Below are 18,709 nucleotides of genomic sequence, written 5' to 3'. Positions count from 1 at the left end.
TGGAGAAGGACATTGTCAGTATTGTTAATTAGAGAAAATGTGGGGTCTTTTAATAATTTAGTTGCCACATTTTGTATGATACTGGATATGGTCACTAGAATACTTGGATGGAATAGTGCAAGCAAAGTCGATTCAAGCAAAGCTTTAATGTTTTGATTTTCACCTTAATTTGATTTCACCTTTTTTAATATAGATAGTGATGTAACTTAAATTAATCTTCACTGCTCGTTCCTTGGATCTTATCCACCTGCTTTGACTTGAAAGAATTGAATGCAAATTGCTTCCTTCGCACCTATGAACTCCAAACATTGACTCGTTTCCTTGAATTATTGCAGCCTGTGCTGCTTTGGATAGTTCTACCTTCTGATTACCCAGAGTGGTTACAGTTCTTTAAAATGCCACCATTTACCGTCTTGAATTCATTACATATTTAATAAGCTTTTATTCTGCTGCTTCCAGTAGTATTAGGCTTTAGCTATGCAGATCCTTGTGGAATTAAGAATTATGCATGTGCTTCCCTGGTAGATAACATCAGTTGTTTAGAATACAGTATTATGGGAATGTAATATGTATTTGTTCTTAAATACAGTTCTGATGCAAGAATGGAAAAACATAATGAAAGATGTATTAAATACTTTTAGATGTGTGGGATTTACCTAGCATCATACTTCGTCATGAACTTGTGAAGTATTTTTCCACTTTATGGTAAATAGTTTGCATTTTTCCCAATAGCAAGTTCCATAAGAATTCTTTTTCCTGTAATCTAATGTACAGTTTGATGTTGATATCATGAAACTTAGCTCTATGTAACATTCCTAAAGGTAACTGTTTAGTTATTTCTTACTTGATGAGAATGTTAGCCTTGACTACTGCTAAAGTATAACTCTAGAATATTTCTACTTCACTTAGTATGACAGCATATTTAGGTAACCAGAAGGATAACTCATTTGAAATCTAGCTAATTTAGGTAACTCATTTGAAATTTAGCTAATTAGATGTAGTTAATGTTTAAATTGTACTTTGAATTGGATACAGGAGGGTAAACAGCGAAATATTCTTAAATTGGAGTTTTGTTCAGTGTTATAATCAGTATTGCCCATAGCAGCTAGTCGACCTACTTGGCTGTTTTGATGTTGCTGTTTGGTGTTACTCACTGTCATTACAGAGAAATTTGTTGATTTTATAGTTGCAAGTGAGATTAGCTGGTTATAGGGTGTTAAAGGAAGAAAGAGAAAACTCTTTGGTTTTTATACTAAAAACTAAAAGCAGTCCAAAGAGAGTACAGAAAAGTGTTCAAATGACATGTTAAAAGTAGTGAATTAAAGCTGGAGAGGTGAGAATAAAATTATTGGTTCCTGTTGTGGTTTATCTCTGGCGAGCACCTAAGCCCTACACAGCCTCTCACTGGCTTGTATCTAAGAGAGAGCTGGAAGGGCAAAAGTGCAAAAACTTTGGGTTGAGATAAAGACAGGTTAATTTAAAAAAAGGAAAAAAGAAAATACTGGGAAATTACAACGAAAATCAAACTCAAGAAATGTGTGATGCAAAAAAAATGCGATAGCTCACCACCCGGTGATCAGTTATCAGCCAGTCCCAAGCAGCAACAGACAAACTGCACACACACACCCCCTGCCCCATGCACCAATATTTTATTGCTGAGCATGACACCCTGGGAAATGGAATACCCCGGGGTTTGCAGGGCTTGGCTGTTGTGACTCTGCCCTCTCTCAAGTCAATGGGTATCCCCCAGCTTACTCACTGGTGGGGTGGAGTGAGGTACTGTAAAAAGCCTTGACTCTCTGTAAGCCCTGCTCAGCAGTAACTACAACGTTACTGAATGTTTCCAGCACAAATCCAGAACAGCACCATATACAACCTTCTGTGAAGAAAATAAGCTCCAATCCAGCCAAAACCAACAACAAAGGTCTTAGATGTTTTCAGAGATTTATTTGAAATTATGATGGTCTGTAGAAGCATAGATGAAATAGAAAATTATGTTGAAACTTACGTACGTGACTCATTTTGCCTGTTTGGTGAAACAGTTGATGCATACCATTGGAAAACTGCAAAATATAATGTATCTCTTTGATCAGCTCTAGGTTTGGTGTGCAAAAGCTTTGTGTATTTCCATTAATTCTGTTGCAGAGGTCACAGAATTCTATAAAGAGGTCTTCCGGAGCTGTATGTGAATGGGAGATTCAGAAGGTGTTTGTCATTTCTGCTGCGCTTCTAAATAGTTACAATTAGTTCCATTTTAAGGCACATGATCATTTCAGTACCACAGAGTTATTTGAGCTGGTTTTCATAATAATTCTGTGTTTACATCACAGATAATACAGAGGAAGCTGTTGTCCTTCCTTACGGTTTTCATCCCGTGTTTTAGCATCTTATATCCTCTTTATTTCTTCTCTCCTACAATGAATGGTGATTCTGAGATAATAAGCTTTTCCAGGTCTGAGATCTCTCTGTTGCAGTTTTCGTTGTGTATTTGAAAAGAGGCAGAGCAAATTAAACAATGTTGTCAAGTCTGGCTTCATCTTTCTTTTCTAGATAATTTTTAGTTCTGCAGGGTTTACTTTTTCCTGTTTAAAAGAATGCATCAGTAAGTGTTATGGTCCATCTACCTTTAACAGATTATTTATCTAGCATGAGAATTGTTAGTTACCTTCATTATAATCTGGTTTTCTGCTGATAATGCTTCTTGAATTTTTGTATGCTTCCTACTGGATGCGGTTGATATGTGACCGTGAAATTGTACTGTGATTAACTTGTGTTCCGGCGTCGAGAGCAGAGGGAGCAATCAGACAGTGAAAGAAATTAGGTTTTCTCTATTCTCAAGGGTAAAAGTAAAGTTCAAGTCTGCTGTTTCACCTCATTCATACTAATAGTATCATATCATGCTTCTCCGCAATTACAAATATTTTAGTCTTGTAAAAATAATTTATGTTTGCCACTGTAAGAACCTTTCTTTTTATTTAACAAAGGTTATAAAATCAATGGTTTCACATTAATAGATTCAGGAAGTGCTGCTTGAAATGGTAGTAAGATTTAATTAGATTGACACTTCTATAAGCTTTTTACCTCAGGTCAGTTTTCTTGGAAACTTTAAACTTGGAAGTCATTCGGTTTTATCTGTTGGTTGATAATGTTGTTTGATAGACAGACTTCAGAGTATCTCGGGGAGCAGAGTTCCTGAGTGTGAATACTAAGGTGGGAGGTAAAACAGTGGAAGGTATGAAGATGCTGGAAAGGGAGGAAGAGAGTTTCTTCTCCTTTCTGTTGGTCAGGAATTTGTCTTCAAGTGTGTAAAAGCTGTAGTGTCATAATCTGGATGGAAGGTATACTTTCCTGAAACATTGTGGACCATGAATCCTATTATTATTACTTACTGAGGAATGCTTGGTGTCTAGAATATGGAATTATTTTCATGCTTTGTCCAGTACTGGGTAGCCCAGATTTGGTCAACTGGTGGAGTAGCTGTTTCTGGGATGATCCACTGACCTGCTGACCTCTGGGGCTTACTGGGGGTAAATATGAACATCAGCCTTACCAGAAGTAAGATAGAGATTTTAAGGTGCTGTGCACTCCATATGTTCAGTTTTCTCGATGTTGGGAAAGTCAGCTAGTAAATGTATTTGTCAGTAGTGATTTGTGATAAAATACAAAGCATGAGAACCTGTGTTAAGTAAGTGAATCAGTATGACTATGTGAAATGGTAAATGAAGGACAGGGTGCAGACAAAGTGTGCTTTTGCTGCATGGGAGCTTGGTTAGAAAGATTAAGTTGGTGTGTTTTTTGTCAGAATGAATCTATGCCACTAATTCAAGGCCTATACACAAAAATCAAAGTGTTTGGTTTAGTTGGTTATAGTTTTGCGTGTTTGAGCAGGACTTGATATTGGAATAGATCTTGTGAGAAGATTTCTTAAAAAAGCACACACACATATTCATTCTTGATCCTGTACAGTTTATTTCAAGTACGTATTGCTTCAGCACTGGAAAACCTTTATGAAATTCCCTATAATTTAAGCATGCAAAATTACTAATGAATAGACACGACTAGTCTTGAATCAAAGATGTTTCCTAAAATTAGTTCCAGTCATTTAAAATTATTTCGAAAATGTATTTTTAAAAAATTGCTGAAAATGTTTGCCAAAAGCATTCAACTAGTCATCCATCTGTTATAATATGTTTTAAAACAGTATGAAGTAGAGGTACTTCAGACTTTTTTCCTCCTTTGGTCATTACTGTGGTACCTAACACTGTCTAAAACCAAGGGTGATAACTGGTCATTCAGATTTCATGTAAGAACTAGCAGTGGTGGATTGTTTGGTTGTGTTTCTGTATAATCTGTATTTATCAAGCAGCCTATATATTTTATATCCTTCATGAGTAAATCAATACTAGAAAAATATTTGTGTTTTCCTTATCATTTCTATATATGTCAGCTGTGAAAAGAACAGAAGTATTTCAGGGATGTGATGTTTAGCTGGTATTACTGGATGCAAATTTAAGCATCCAATTTTGAATATAGATTTGCAAAGTAATTATGATACAGTTTGCAATCAATGCAGGTGGAGAAGTAGAGGTACTTACAAAACTGTAAACATGTATTTTCTGTTTTTTTAATAATCCTAGTTTCAAATGTTTGCCTAAATAGTTTTGCTTTCCAGTAGTTTTCTGTTATTTATTTTATATATGTGCTTATGATACCATTTCTATAACTATGCCTTTGTTTCATTTTACAGAGGAAATAAAGGCTGAAACAGAAAAGCAAAGGTATGTGATAGTTCATCGTATTAAGTGATAGTGCTTTTAACATCTTAAAATGTGTACCATACTTATTCTGCATGGGCAGTATGTGTCTCTGAAAATTTTCACCATATTTTGGGTGTTCAGTGATATCTGGAAATGTACAGATAGTGCTGCTTTATGTGACTGGCTGTTCTGGTGCAAGGCACAGGGCTTGGGAGAAGCAGCAGAAGGTAGCTTAGAGGGAGCCCGGTGGTGCTGTCTGACCTGGGAGCATGGGAAATAGGGATCAAAGTAGGAAAAGATCTCTGTGGATGGCACAGAAATGTCTTCCAGTGTATTGGTGGAAGAGCCTTAAGTAGATTCAGAGAAGGAGGAAGAATGCAGGTAAAAGACTTAAAATGAGTGATCAAGGGGAGGAGATTGGGGTGAGGAAGTGGGAGTAAGCAGAGATAAATAACTGGCAAAGATAGTGTCTGGAAAGGACATTGTTAGGGAATAGGTGTAGATTTGTGAAGGCAGTTCTTCAAGTGAAGGTAAAACCAAAAATGGACATTCAGCAATCTTTTGCTAACAAGGAACTTCTAAGTATGGCTAAGCTGTGGGATCTGTTATTGGTAGTTTGTTACATGTTCCTCAGGATTGTCTTTGTTCCTAACTCTGAGTCAGGGCCATGTGTTGAAGACTGTTCATACCACTTGTTGAAAGAATTGAGTCAGTGGGTGAAACAGGATGAAAGTGTTCCTAGGCAGCTGGATGCTGCTTGGGGATCTCTGTTCTGCCCTGTAACTGGATTTCAATATTGGGCAAATGATTTAAGCCACAGCTGTCAAAGTTGGTTGCTAATGATTTCCACTCCTGGATATTTAAGCAGAAATCTACAATTTTGGTTTGGAAGATAGAATCCCTTCTAGCTGGAATAAAGTCAGAGGGAACTTTGTTTCAGAAGATGTAAAGGGAAACTTAATATCAAATTTGCTGAAAAATTTAGTCTTGTGGCTTATTGAATTGGGCACATAAAACTTAGTGGGTGTATCTGATTGAGATAGTGCTTTGCTTTCTACCAGCAAAATGAAGTCAATACAATGAGCTCATAGCACAATTGTAAAAATAAATTTAATATTTATGTAGTGTTTAGAAAATATTGTATCCAGCACCAGAAGATTGTCTCAGAGAGAAAGTAATAATGTGAATTTATAATAGGTTTTTCTTAGAGTGGTATAAATAAAGGAGACATACACATTGTGAAGCATGATAAGAAAAAATGCTTTACATTAACTATTCAGTGAGAGAGATTTGTTCTGGGCACTGTATAAGGAAAAGTAATATCCAGTCCTGTAGTTAAATACCATAAGAAAACTCATGAGACCACAGAATTAAAATAATTTATATGAATGTGGTTGAGCCATTTCTGAACTTCAGGTGCATAATTTCTGCCCTATCAATGTCTGAAGTTGTGATTTTTTTGAGGGGATAGAATGTATATACCTTATCTTCCCATAGACTTTTTTAAAATTGATTTTGGGTTCTTTGGTGCGATCTTTATTTTGACAGTAGCCTTTTGCTGCTGTGAAGGCTTTGCTGGAATTGGAAATAGTGAATGGACTTGTCTCTTTTTACTGTAGATTAAAATTGTTTAGGTGCAGTAGAAAGTACTGTTTTTCTAGGCCCTAGAATAGAGAAACTTTTTAGTCTGTTAAATTATTTTCAGGATCTTACTTCTGTAATTGAGATTCACATACCCAAATAAGGGATTTGCAATGATCGATCTTTAAATTTTTCCAATCCCTCTTCAGGGTAACTGATCTCAGTTAACCTGGAATAAACTGAAGAATAGATAATTTCCACCTTCTAGAAATTTTTGCATGGAAAACAGGTCCTTTTGTTCTGCTTTTTGTTTTTTAAACAGAAGTGGTATTTGGTAGTGGTGTGGAGGTGAAGGGAATAGAAAAGTAGAAGCTGACGTATGTGACCATTACACACACAAATGCAGCCAAAATAATTTTCAAATCCATTATTTGATACATATCTTAGCCTTTCTCTATGGCTAATACATAAATATCAGCATACTTCATAATTCCCATGCTTTGTAGATGCCTTGGTGGAAAAAAAAAATTCGGGATAGTTTCTAGGTTTAGAAGCAATTCACTGACATTAAGAAGAAAAGTCCTGTTGAGGTTCTCTTCTCCTCTCCCTGCTATCCCCTTCCCTTACATTATCAGCAGCGTGATGAGCTTAATTGAGTTGCTTTTCTGGAGACAAATGTGCTTCATCTTCCATATTTAATATCTTGCCCATTTTAAAATAGCTTTCAATTAAGAGACGCTCCAGGCTTATGTAGTACCTTGCTGTGGCATGGAGCCTTCATTTTTGGAATCTCACCATGGCCTGCTCCTTGTTTTGAACAATTCTGGGTTTATTTCCAGAGTGTTCTTTTTAACTTAATTTTAATGGTTTCAGTGGACATAATCACTAGATAAGGAACTGTCTTGTCATAAGACATAAGCAACAGATAACTGCCCCTTTCATTCCTCAGAGTAAAGCTTTTACAGGAATATCAGGGAGATTAAAAAACATAAGAGAATCATGTACTTCCTCTGCCACTTATCTAATTAGGGTGGTGTTCAAAAGAGCTCTGCTTCCAGGAAAACAGTACAGGACAATAAAGTTATGCATCCAACAAAAAAACCAAACCTCTGCTTTTCTTCAGGAAAGAAATGTGTAGGGATAAGTTCTTAAACCTTCAAAAGAGATGTAGTCAGTAAAAAATAACATATTAATACTAATTACTCACTCTTAAGACTTAGAATTTGGGTGCCCTTTTTAAGCAACCTAAACAAGATCTGTTTGAATGTGGTGACAGCATCATCTCAATGACAATCCAGCCTGCTCCTTGAAACTAATTTATATTGATTAGTTTAAGGCCCACTCCATAATGTGTGGGACTGCAATCATGCTTTGGATTTATAAGTAACTCTTAGCGGTTCATTCTTCTACTTAGGGAACATGAAATTGAATGCATTCCTTGAAGCATCTTTTGTAATTAGCAACATGCATGGGAGCTGTATTTGAATGCAGATGTTCTTCTGAGATGTATTTGAGTTACTGCAAGAATTCTGTAAGCCTTCACTACAGAATATGACATTCTGCGAGTTTTTTTAGTACTGCTTTTCAACCCTGTGTAAGACAGTGTCGTTTTCCTTTTATCTAAAGATACCTACGTGTGCACAAAAAAGGTTGGGAATGCTTTATATAAAGGTGATGAGTTAGTCTGTGAAATGAAAATTCTGAACATCTTGCTTTAAGCCAAAGTCAAACTGCATTGATGCACTCAAATTAGTGAAAAATGACCCATTCCTAATTATCCTTTTGTGGTAAATATTAATGAGCATGACCTTTTTAAAGGTGCTGTAATCAATAAAACTTAAACAGCTCATAACTTTCTTGCTTTTGTACAGTTAGTTACTTCAGATAATATACCCAAGTGAGGTATGTTGGTAACCACTCAACTCTTGAATGCAGTGATGTTACCTGAAGCAGAGATTAAGATAAAGGTTCAGCTTGTTTTGTTCTGTTAGTTTGTTGCTTTTGCCAGTCTAGTAGGGGGGACCCTTTGGTATTTGAAAGGAAGCAAGTCTTTCTGCTTCCAAACCAGCAGGTGCTACTGGATGTCCCCTTGGTGTGCAAGTGGGTCAATTTGCCTGGTCCACAAAGGAGCCAGGAAGTATAAAAAGGTGTAAGAATACTACATATATTACTATTGTTAGAAGTTTGTCTTTCCTAACGTTAATTTGATATTTTATTTCATTCGTAAACATTGTGGTGGTCAGAATGATTTGTGTGATCACTTTACAATATTCTAATACAGTCATTCTGTTTAGTCCCCCTCATGGAGAAGCAAAGTCTGGTTCAAGCACTCTTCCACCTGTGAAATCAAAGACAAGCTTCATTGAAGCGGACAAATACTTCCTACCATTTGAATTGGCATGCCAGTCCAAGTGCCCCAGGATTGTCAGTACATCTCTAGATTGTTTACAGGTCTGTATGAAGATGAGTTTTAACTACCAGCTGTAAAATCCAGTTCCTTTGGAGGGGAAGTACAGTTATATGTAATAAATAATGTCATGGGGTTTTTTATTATTTTACTTGATTGCACGCACAAGCAAATAGAATGTGTTTCACACAAAAGGTGAATGTATGCCTTATTTATTATGTAGTGTTTGTGTGTGTTTCTTTGTGTGTATATGTTTTACCACAGTTACCTCTTTAGGTTATTATGTACAGCTACCTATTTTCATGTGTTTAAATGTGTGTTGAGCTAACACAGCAGGTATAGCATTATCAAATTCATTTTATGCTATTTATAAGTGCAGTAAAATATTTTCCGTTTGAGATGTCTAGTCTCTCAAAACTCTTGAGGCTCCTGTAATGTTTTCAGAAGAAATTCTGCAGCACTGTATTTAGCCATTCACTCCTCCAGAGCATCCCAGCAGTGAACTCAGTTTGCAGTCACTGGCGTGTGTGCCTGGCCTGCTCTCGTACCATGATGCTACTCTCTGTAGCATGGGGATTTACAAATACTCCTGTGCCTAAAGTGTTCAGAAGAGGATTTTGCTAATTTTGTAATAAATTCCACTTTTAAGTATTGAAGGCCTAGGGAAAGCAAAGGATACTGGAACACTTAAAACCAGAAGAAACACTAAAAAATAGAACACTAGCTAGTAGCTCAAAGAAAAAGCATTTTGCAGGTGGTTTATCTGGTATAAAAACAATTGTGTGTCGACTGCATGTGAAGACTTCTGTAAGTTAGTTTTTAGAATCTTGTTTTAAAACACTAACTGATGAACAAAACCTTTAATGTTAAACTTGCTGACAAAGTTTGTATAGCAGTTGCTGAGTGAAAATGGAATAAATCCAGAGGATATGTTAAAAAATCCTTGATGTTTTATGATACATGGGGTAAAAGGTTTTAATTATTCTATGCAAGTAAGAACTATCAAGTGAATTTATTTATTATAGCAAAAAGCTGGCTTAAAGCTCTTATTCACATGGGTTTTCTTTTTTCTTCTCTCCAGAAACTTATAGCATATGGGCACTTGACAGGGAATGCTCCAGACAGTACAGCTCCAGGAAAAAAACTAATTGATAGAATTATCGAGACAATATGTGGCTGTTTTCAGGGCCCTCAAACAGATGAAGGGGTTCAGCTACAAATAATAAAGGTAACGTGTTTAATACTTCCTGTATTTATAGTGGTGGCAGCAGGAAGACGTTCTTGACCTCAGAGTTCAAAAGCAGAAGTGCTTAGTTTACAAATGTCATTGTAGTGTTAAAATATTTTCTTCATCCTGTTTCTTGGAGATGGAAACTCCCTATACTGTGCCCTTCCCCTAATCACTCCCACTGCATTTTGGGTGAACTTGTGGTTGTGGCCTCAAGTCTTGTACACAGACCACTGGATGAAATTCATTCACAGCAGACCTGTGGAGTTTCTAATTGTGAGGAATTACTGTCAAACAATCCTGCACTCCCAGTGGGGGAAATGGTAATTAAGCAGCAGATTTTAAAATCTGTTATGGAATTTGTTGATGAAATGTAATTAGACCTGGCAGTTGGACATTACCATGGTAGCTTTGTACTGCTGTGTAATACACTTTTACTTGAAGAAGGTCCAGGGTTTGTTTCCACAGCTTATATAAATGTTGCATGTGGAGTTTGTACAAATGTTTCTGGGGAACTTGTTTTCTGATTGCAGCCATTAATTATGGGTATTTGTTTCAGGAGATTACTATGCCAAGTACTAGAATTTAGCTGCCTAGTGGAAATGCTGTACTCTGTTCCTGTAACAGCAGTCTTTGAATGGCAGTGGTGAACAGCAGTGAAGAATACAGTTTAAGTTAGTTAAAAGAAATTGAGTGTTTGTTACCTTATAATCTTGTGTATATGTATCCTGAGGCATTTCTTGCAAGATTATATTTACTTGTATTAATGCAAAGAATGTGGTTTGTTCTTCTCCTTTTCATAGCTCAAACCTTCCCCATTCTTTTTTGCGCTTCTTCAGCAGATAGTTGTTACTAATGTTGGTTCATGGTGCTGTTTTCTAGATTTGTCGTATTGTTTTGCCCAAGCATTTACAATGTTTTTCATCCTGCAAAGGGAAGTTTTTGTTGATTTAAACTTTCAGTGACTGAAACTATTATAACTCTCTCATTGTAACTGTCTTTCTGAATGCTTTCTTATTCCAGTCCTTTCTGCCTGAAGGGGCTTTTGGAGCTAATACTCTTTCTGTTCAGGAGAAGATTTGAGAAAGTAAATTCTTCAACAGTTGTAAAATGTATTGTGTACACTCATTTAGTGCCTTAATTTTTTTTACTGCTTAGGTATAGCTAATCACCATGTTAGAACTGGGAAGGTGGAGGCTACTGTTTTGACTTTGACTCCATCTTTGTCCAATACACTGAACCATAAAAAGCTTGAAAATTTTAAATAACCTTGGTAAAGACCAGAACTTTTGATTTTGGAAGAATAATGAAAATGCTAAGTCAGTCATATTCTCTTAGGCCTCATAACTCTTCAGTTCTGAGATGAATGTGGACCCTGCTTCACCAATATGATTTGAAGGATGGATATTCTTTCTTAAAACTCTTCTATGGTTCTGGTGATCAGTATGTTGTCTGAAGAATTTTAATTCCATCAGGGAGGTAGAAGGCAGCGGACCTGCATCTCCCGCTTTTTTGTGCTGGTGTTCCCGGGCTGTTACCCACAGCATAAACAACACTCCCACAGGGCAGCTGCTTCACCAACACCACATTGAAAGCTGAGAACTTTGATCACTTGGATGCCTTCCTCTCTGGAGGACTGTCTTGGTTCTGCATGCAGAATGGGTGGCCCTTATGTAGTGTGCTGTCCTCACTCTGGGATCTGGGAGCCATCATGGGGTCAGAGTTAACATGCAGTGCTGTTTCCTGGTTACTGGGTGGCTTTCCAGGGCTGGAGTCATCTTAAGCCAGTTCCCAGCTACCCAGAGCCACTTAGATATTCTGAAAATACCTTTCTGCTGACTACCAAGGAAATCATCTTGCTGACACCAAGAAGTGTCTTTTTGTCTTTTTTTAGTTATCTAAGCTTTAGAGTCATGTCCTGCAGTAGTTTTGATGGAGGCTGGTTTAACTTCTCTGCTCCTTTAGTTTGCATGTTCTCTTCTTGTCTCTGTAATGCTCTTGATCTTCATCTACAGGCTCTGTGATGAACCAGATTGGGAAATAGGCCTTTTCCTTTCCCTTGTAGTTCATTTTGATTTGGTGTAATTCTAATGCAAAGCCATGCAACTTTCTTGTGTAGTTGTTGTGGTGGGGATTGTTGTGGCAGAAATAAAGTAAGTAATTAGACTGCTGATGCAATTAGAAATGGTTTATTCAAATTGCGTGAAATAACATCATTTGATTGAATCTCTCTGCCTCCAGGCTTGCTTTCCTATGACTGCTGTGGTACTTGCGGTGTGTGAGTGCAGACTTGTACTGACAGTTGCAGAGGTCTTACTTGAAGTTCTGTTTACATTTATTCTGGCCTTTTGGTGCCTGAAGAACTAAAACTATGGCAAAACTTTGGTTGTTTTGGGGATTTTTTTTGTTTGTTTGTTTGGAGGTTTTTTGTTTTTTTAAATCTGTAAAGAAGAAATAGGGATGAAGAGGCAGGATGGAACATGATATCAACTATTTACACTCGTGTTTTCTTTCCTTGGTTTGCCATATGGAAAGTATGTGCTATTGTCTAGGTACTTTTACAGCTCCACTTATTAATGTTTGGCAGAGATTGTTGTGTGTGCTTAATAGCTGTAGTCTGAAAAGTTGAGTGTTATTTAGTGACCTTTTTCTTAATGTCACTTAAATTAAAAAATTATTTATCTGTGAAGGTTATTTGATGTATTTGTTGTTTTGTGGTTTAAGGAGTTCAGTTTCCTGTGTTCTTTCAAAAGTCAGTCCATACTAACACATTTTGTGATTAGTAAATGTTTGGACTTCAAGTTAACTTAAAAAAATTTGTTACTGAAAGTAATCCTGTAGGCTTTCTCAAAAGAAACAGAATTATGTGGTTCTAGTAGCTAATTCACACTAGAGAGAGGAGCTAGGGCTACTGTGTTTTATGTGCTATTACAAGTTCTCTAGAGTTTCCAGGCAACTGAATTACGAAATTAAGACAAAGTAAGCCCGTGCTGATCAGATGACAGCTGTACTGTCGTAAATCTTCCAAAGATAAGATGATCCAAGTTGGCTGAGAGGAAGAAAAAACTGACTGAGTTGAAAATTTTTCTCCTGGTTGTAGCCACATTGTTTTGCTGTAACTGCTGTTCTTATAGAATATTCAGTGTGAGAGGAATCAAAAGTCAGAGTTATAGATGGATGCTGGATGTATTTAGTAGAGGATAATTGTTAATTTAGTTTACTTTTAAAGTTACTTTCATTTTGTCTCTCAAAGCATGATGCTTCCTGAACTGTTCTGATGCATTTGTCGTAAATAATAGAAAATTCACTTGGCAAACATGCGTCAGGCTAAAAGAAAAAATACTGTGGGTGGCACACAAAGATACCATAATCTAACTCAAGAGTTTATCCTGGAGATTTTCCACCTTTTCCAAAGCCATCTAATGGTTGTTTATAAACACAAATAAGCTTTATTTACAGTAAGTAGGGGGCAGCACAGAACAGTAGGGTCTTTCCCAAACAGAGAGCAGTAAGTATGAAGGACTGGAGGGAAAGCATGAGGAAACAAACTCACAGTGAGGATGGTAGCCAGTAGTTTCAGGGCAAGGAAGGCTTGTTGACTGTTGTTACTTTTGCAGGCTTTGTGACTGTCTTGGTTTGGAAAGACAGATGTCTGCTAAAGGAAGTAGGAGCCTCCCTTGAAGATGTAAACCCCTTCTGTCTGAATTATTATAATTTTGAAATTAAGGGGCTCTCAGGCAAAGATATGGGAATAGGAATAACAGTTCTTAACTAGGAAAGTTAAAATAAAAATGCTGTAGTTTAACAAACAAATAAAACAACAACAAAACTCCACCTGAAAACACTGACCGAGTCAGAATATAAGTTGACACCCTGTTGGTCAGGATGCTGGTAGCAGTCCAATTAAAATCATGGCTGTAGTCCTTCTGAAGTGACAGATGTGGTTCTATTGAAGCAGTGAATCCTGTAGAAGGGTGTAGTTTTCCTCTGAAGGTCCAGTGGTGGTGTAGATGGGTCCAGTCTTCCTCTGGGAAGCCAATGGAAAGAGGCTGCTCTGGTGCTCTGACTCTCAGGTTCTATCCAGGTAGGAATGCTTGGCTCCTCCCACTGGGGGGAGCATCTCACAGTGGGATGGTGTAATTTCATCAGTCATGCAGTGAGACTCAATGGCCCATTAACAGAAGATAAACCCCTGGAGGAAGGATGGGTCTTTGAAAAGATAAAGATGACTGCCCCACCTGGTTTTAACAGCTGGCCCATTAACAGAAGATATCCTCCCAGAGTTATGAGGGATGGGTCATGGAAGAGACAAAGAGCACTGCCCTACCTGGCTTTAACACATGGTCATAGAATACATACCTCTCTTACATCTTACATTGCAACCCAAGACAGTGACAAAGAAAGCTTTTGTGGCAAGACCTGAAGGAGAATGAGGTGGCACTAACCTTTCTCAAAGGTTTCCTTCTGTTTCTAAAGAGCAGCAAAGTGGAGGAGTAAATAAAGTAGGGTTTTTTTTTTTCCTTTCCTTTTTTTCTTAGTTCACAGTGAAGATACTATGGAAACAGGTGAGCTGAGTGTGACCAGGAGTGGGAACTCAATTGCAAAAAGCCTTGAGCATTACATGGTAGAAAAGAGTTACAACATAATGCTGTGACTCCATAGGAGGAGCTTGCTGTTCTGACCTCTGCAAAGAACCATTTTTGCTGTTCAGGCTTTGCTCCCAGGCTTTTCCCTTACCCCATCCCTTGCTCTAGCAAGCATTTAGTACTCTGCATCCACTGAAATCACTTTTAAAACAAACAAAACCCCAAAACTAAGCACCAGAGAACCATCTGAGGGCGCTTTTGTTTTCTATGATTTTTACTTGTATTGATGAGTTGCTGTTAAAGTAGCACAGGTGGCTTCATGCTCTGGACCTGTTGTAAAGTAAGATTAATAAGAGTGTGGCTGGGAGGAAGGCAAAGCTTTTGTTACTCCATCTCTCAAGGAGGTTTTATGTAGCAGTTTCAGATTTTGAGTAATCCTGCTGCGCTGGTGGCTGATGTGATTGTCCTTTGCTCATCTGGTACTCCTCTCTTCTTCTTTATATTGGACATAGTAGTTGCTTGATCATAGAGTAAGGGGAAGTAACATGGAGAAAAGTAAAGTTCTAAAATGAGAAAGGAAAAGTCTATTTTTCTAATGTGTGAGATCACAAGGGTTTTGGAGGAGCAGTACTGCCACTCCTGATCGTAACGTGTGGTTTCTCAGAGTTAGCTGTCATGCCACTGTGATAATGATATCCTCTTTTATGATAGAGAATCAGGTGATGTTGTCCAGGGCATATCATCAAATTGAGCCCTAAATGCAATCTGTCAGGAGGGAAGGATGTTCAGAAGGTAATTGTAATATACTTCCTGTCTTGTTTGTTTTTGTATTTCTACTGGATTGGCATACTAGAGGAAGAGAAATGGCACTGAGATGTGAAGTTAGAATGACTAATAGCCTGAGGATGACTCTAAATTGTAAGGAAGATGGAAGATTTTAGCAAGAGATCAAAGCTAAAAATGCTTATCAGTTTGCATATGTGTATGGTAGTCATTAAGATTCAGATCTAGTGCCTGGGAAGGAAACAAACCCAGAGAAGTGACTATTAAGAGCTCTGTAAACTCTTGAATAGTTTGATACCAGCAGGAAGATGCCCTGTAGAAAGACTGGTTCCTCAGGCTGCACAGAAAATACTATTCAGTGAATTTGGATTAATGTATTAAGGAGGTACGTCTCAGTGTGTGTTTGAAGCATTTCTTTGCCTCCACACCTCTAATCAGGTGGTGTGAAAAAAACCCCAGGGTCTACTATTCATAGCAAGCATGCTGAAAAAGACTTAGGAAATTCAAGCTGTTAAAGCCAATTAAAACAAAACAGCACGTAGTCTTATCTGTAGCCTTGTCACCTTTTCTACTAGCTGGCTCTACTTTCTGTTATTAAAAATTGAGGGAAAAAACATCATAAGACTTCACTGAACTGAGATGGAAGTTAAAATTGAATTTTCAAGTATCAGCTTCTTACTCATCCAGATTTAAGAAGGAGAGAGAAGGTGCCACAAAGGACTAACTTTATGAATGACATCACTAGAACCAGAGATGGAGACTGGATCCCTCTGCACCTTTCATTAGTGTCCTAAATGCTAGGCTGCTAGTGACCTTGTCTTCCAAGTGAAAAGCTGTAGGTGGTTCTTAAACTGGTGTATTAAGTGTCTGGGTGTACATGTGTCAGTGGTATAATATAATTTGTAACTGAGTGAAAGAAATATTAACTAAATCTAAATATATACTGTATTTTGTCCAGACAGTAGTGGTTTGGAAAAAATAGTTGTTTATGGCTGGGATCCACTTGTTCAGCTTGTTTTCAAGAGTGACTGATTTTACTTTGTTAGGAGTTTGAGTGAGTGATGGGTACTATTTGTCCACTTGGTGCCTTGTGTGTATACAAGTTCTGACAATGCCACTAAGAGATGTGAGGTGTGGTTTGATTAGTAAATGACCCAAAACTTGAAATAACTTTTGTTTTTAACGGTGAAAAAGTTTTTAAAAATACGAGCTTTTCAGTTCTATCTTACCCTAAACATCCCATTAAATGATAACTGTCAAAGTTTTTAATGCTCAAAATTCCCTCATTCTTTCTACTGGAGTACAGTGATGAATATAAACTTTTGCAAACCAGGCTCTTCTCCTTTCCTGCCACTGTTCAACACACATCTCTGACAAATGTCAGTTTTCAAACCCTGTCCTATTTCTGCCCTTTAATCCAGCCTGCCTCTGCCTCACATAAAGATAATTTGTTCCTTACCTTCTGTGTTATCTGATCTTTCAGAGGCCTATGTGCCTTTTATTTTAAAGAGAAGCGGATATTAGCACAAATAGGAAGAAACAAGTGAATTTCTACATAGGGAGCAACACAATTTTCTAGCATCTACCAAAAAAAAGCCGTTATAATGGGCAGTTGTCTTAGTATAGCTGTCTAATCTCTTACTCAGTCTTCGTCACGTTTACTTTTATTTCTAAAATAACTTCTGGACCCTTCGGCTTCTCTTCCAGGCTTTTAAAAGTAGTATTTTCCTCTTTGGTGTCTAAAAAATTTAAGGATGACTTCTGTTATCTACTTATCTGATGGCTCTGTTGGTTACTTCTTGCTGTTACATGCTGTGAAGCATGTAATTCTTAGATCTGTTGATGGAAAACACTGAGTTCAATATAACTGGTAAATATGATGTTCCAATATGGCTACAAGAGTATGTGGGAAAGAATAATTAAATTGCTGTTCAAGATACGTATTTAGATATGTTGTAGAAGTAATCCAGTTTTGGCATTTATTAATTTGCAGGCTTTTTGATTGATAAAAGTTCTGACTGGTAAATGTATATGTGTGTATGTTTATTTAGGCTTTGCTCACTGCAGTAACATCTCAACACATAGAAATCCATGAAGGAACAGTACTGCAGGCTGTAAGAACATGTTACAATATCTACCTAGCAAGCAAAAATCTTATAAATCAAACTACAGCCAAGGCCACTCTAACACAAATGCTGAATGTCATTTTTGCACGTATGGAAAATCAAGCAGTGAGTATCTCAGTATCTTTATCTAGAAACTACCTCGTGAAAGCAAACCAGCTTGAGAGATTTGTTTCATCGTTGTTAACACTTTTTGGCTTTTCTAACTTGGGTACTTTGGGGAAAAAAAATCTGGTATCTGATATTTTTCTTCTTGTGTTTTGCACTCTGAAATAGGTGGAAAATAAGGAGTTTGAGAATGGGGGTGGTGTACAGTTTTTAAACTTCTCATAGTGGTCTACTATATTTAATAGAAGTATTTACATCAAAGAACATATTGCTTTGGTGTGACTTTACGTGTTGTTATAATCCATTAGACAAGTCACAGAAGTTCTTCCCTTACTGTGGGTTCAAGAACAAGGGACCGAAAAATAAAGTGTTTGCCTTGATGTTTTTCGAAGCACTTCTTGTTTATTATCACATTCACTCCCTGAGCTTCCTTATAGGGCAGGCAAACAACTCTTAGTTCTATGGTTTATGTAGTGTGGTCATCCCTTCTTTGACAGTGCAGGTTTGAACTGTGCCTAGTTGGGAAGCAACCCTCTTGCAGTGGATTATCCCATGATACTTTTATTGTTAATTAAACAAAGATGTGTTTTCTTAAGCTGTTACTGTGTAAGCAGAAACAATAGAGATGTCATCTTTATAAAATAATGCATATATCTTATTGTTTTATTTTGATAGTGAACTTCTTGTGTGTTTGCAATGCTTTTGTAGCTTCAAGAAGCCAAACAGATGGAAAAGGAAAGACACAGACAGCAACACCATCTCCAGCAGTCTCCAGTGAGCCATCATGAGCCTGAGTCACCACAGTTGAGACATATTCCAGCACAGGCCGATCAACTGTCCAAAGACCATGAGAGAGAGCTTGACCATAGCACAAATGATGTGGACAAGAACCTTCAGGAAGATATTGAGGCAGAAAATGGATCTGACATTTCTAGTGCTGAAAATGAGCAGACAGAAGCTGACCAAGCCACAGCAGCAGAAAGTAATCAGTGTGTATTTCTGTTTGATGGAGGGAGGGAAAAGGTCTGTGACAAGAAAGGCTTGAGGATTGTCTTTTGTTTCTCTCCCAGTCTGGAGTCAGGCATAAGTTTTCAAGTAGTTGTCTAACGCAAAATGCCCATTTGTCCTTGTTACCA

General features: G+C 37.4%; 1 protein-coding gene across 1 annotated transcript in view; it reads left to right on the top strand.

The window, feature by feature from the left end:
* ARFGEF1 (ADP ribosylation factor guanine nucleotide exchange factor 1) overlaps positions 1–18,709 on the top strand; it is an 85,891-nt gene that overhangs the window by 21,230 nt on the left and 45,952 nt on the right. Inside the window, 5 exon segments of the mRNA XM_066332061.1 lie at positions 4,748–4,778; positions 8,633–8,789; positions 9,827–9,973; positions 17,394–17,573; positions 18,282–18,555. Coding sequence (XP_066188158.1) covers positions 4,748–4,778; positions 8,633–8,789; positions 9,827–9,973; positions 17,394–17,573; positions 18,282–18,555 — 789 coding nt within the window.

Source organism: Sylvia atricapilla, chromosome 1, assembly GCF_009819655.1.
Source record: "Sylvia atricapilla isolate bSylAtr1 chromosome 1, bSylAtr1.pri, whole genome shotgun sequence".
Lineage (NCBI taxonomy): Eukaryota > Metazoa > Chordata > Aves > Passeriformes > Sylviidae > Sylvia > Sylvia atricapilla.
The sequence above is the reverse complement of the archived record's forward strand: the minus strand, read 5'-3'. Positions and strand labels throughout refer to the sequence as shown.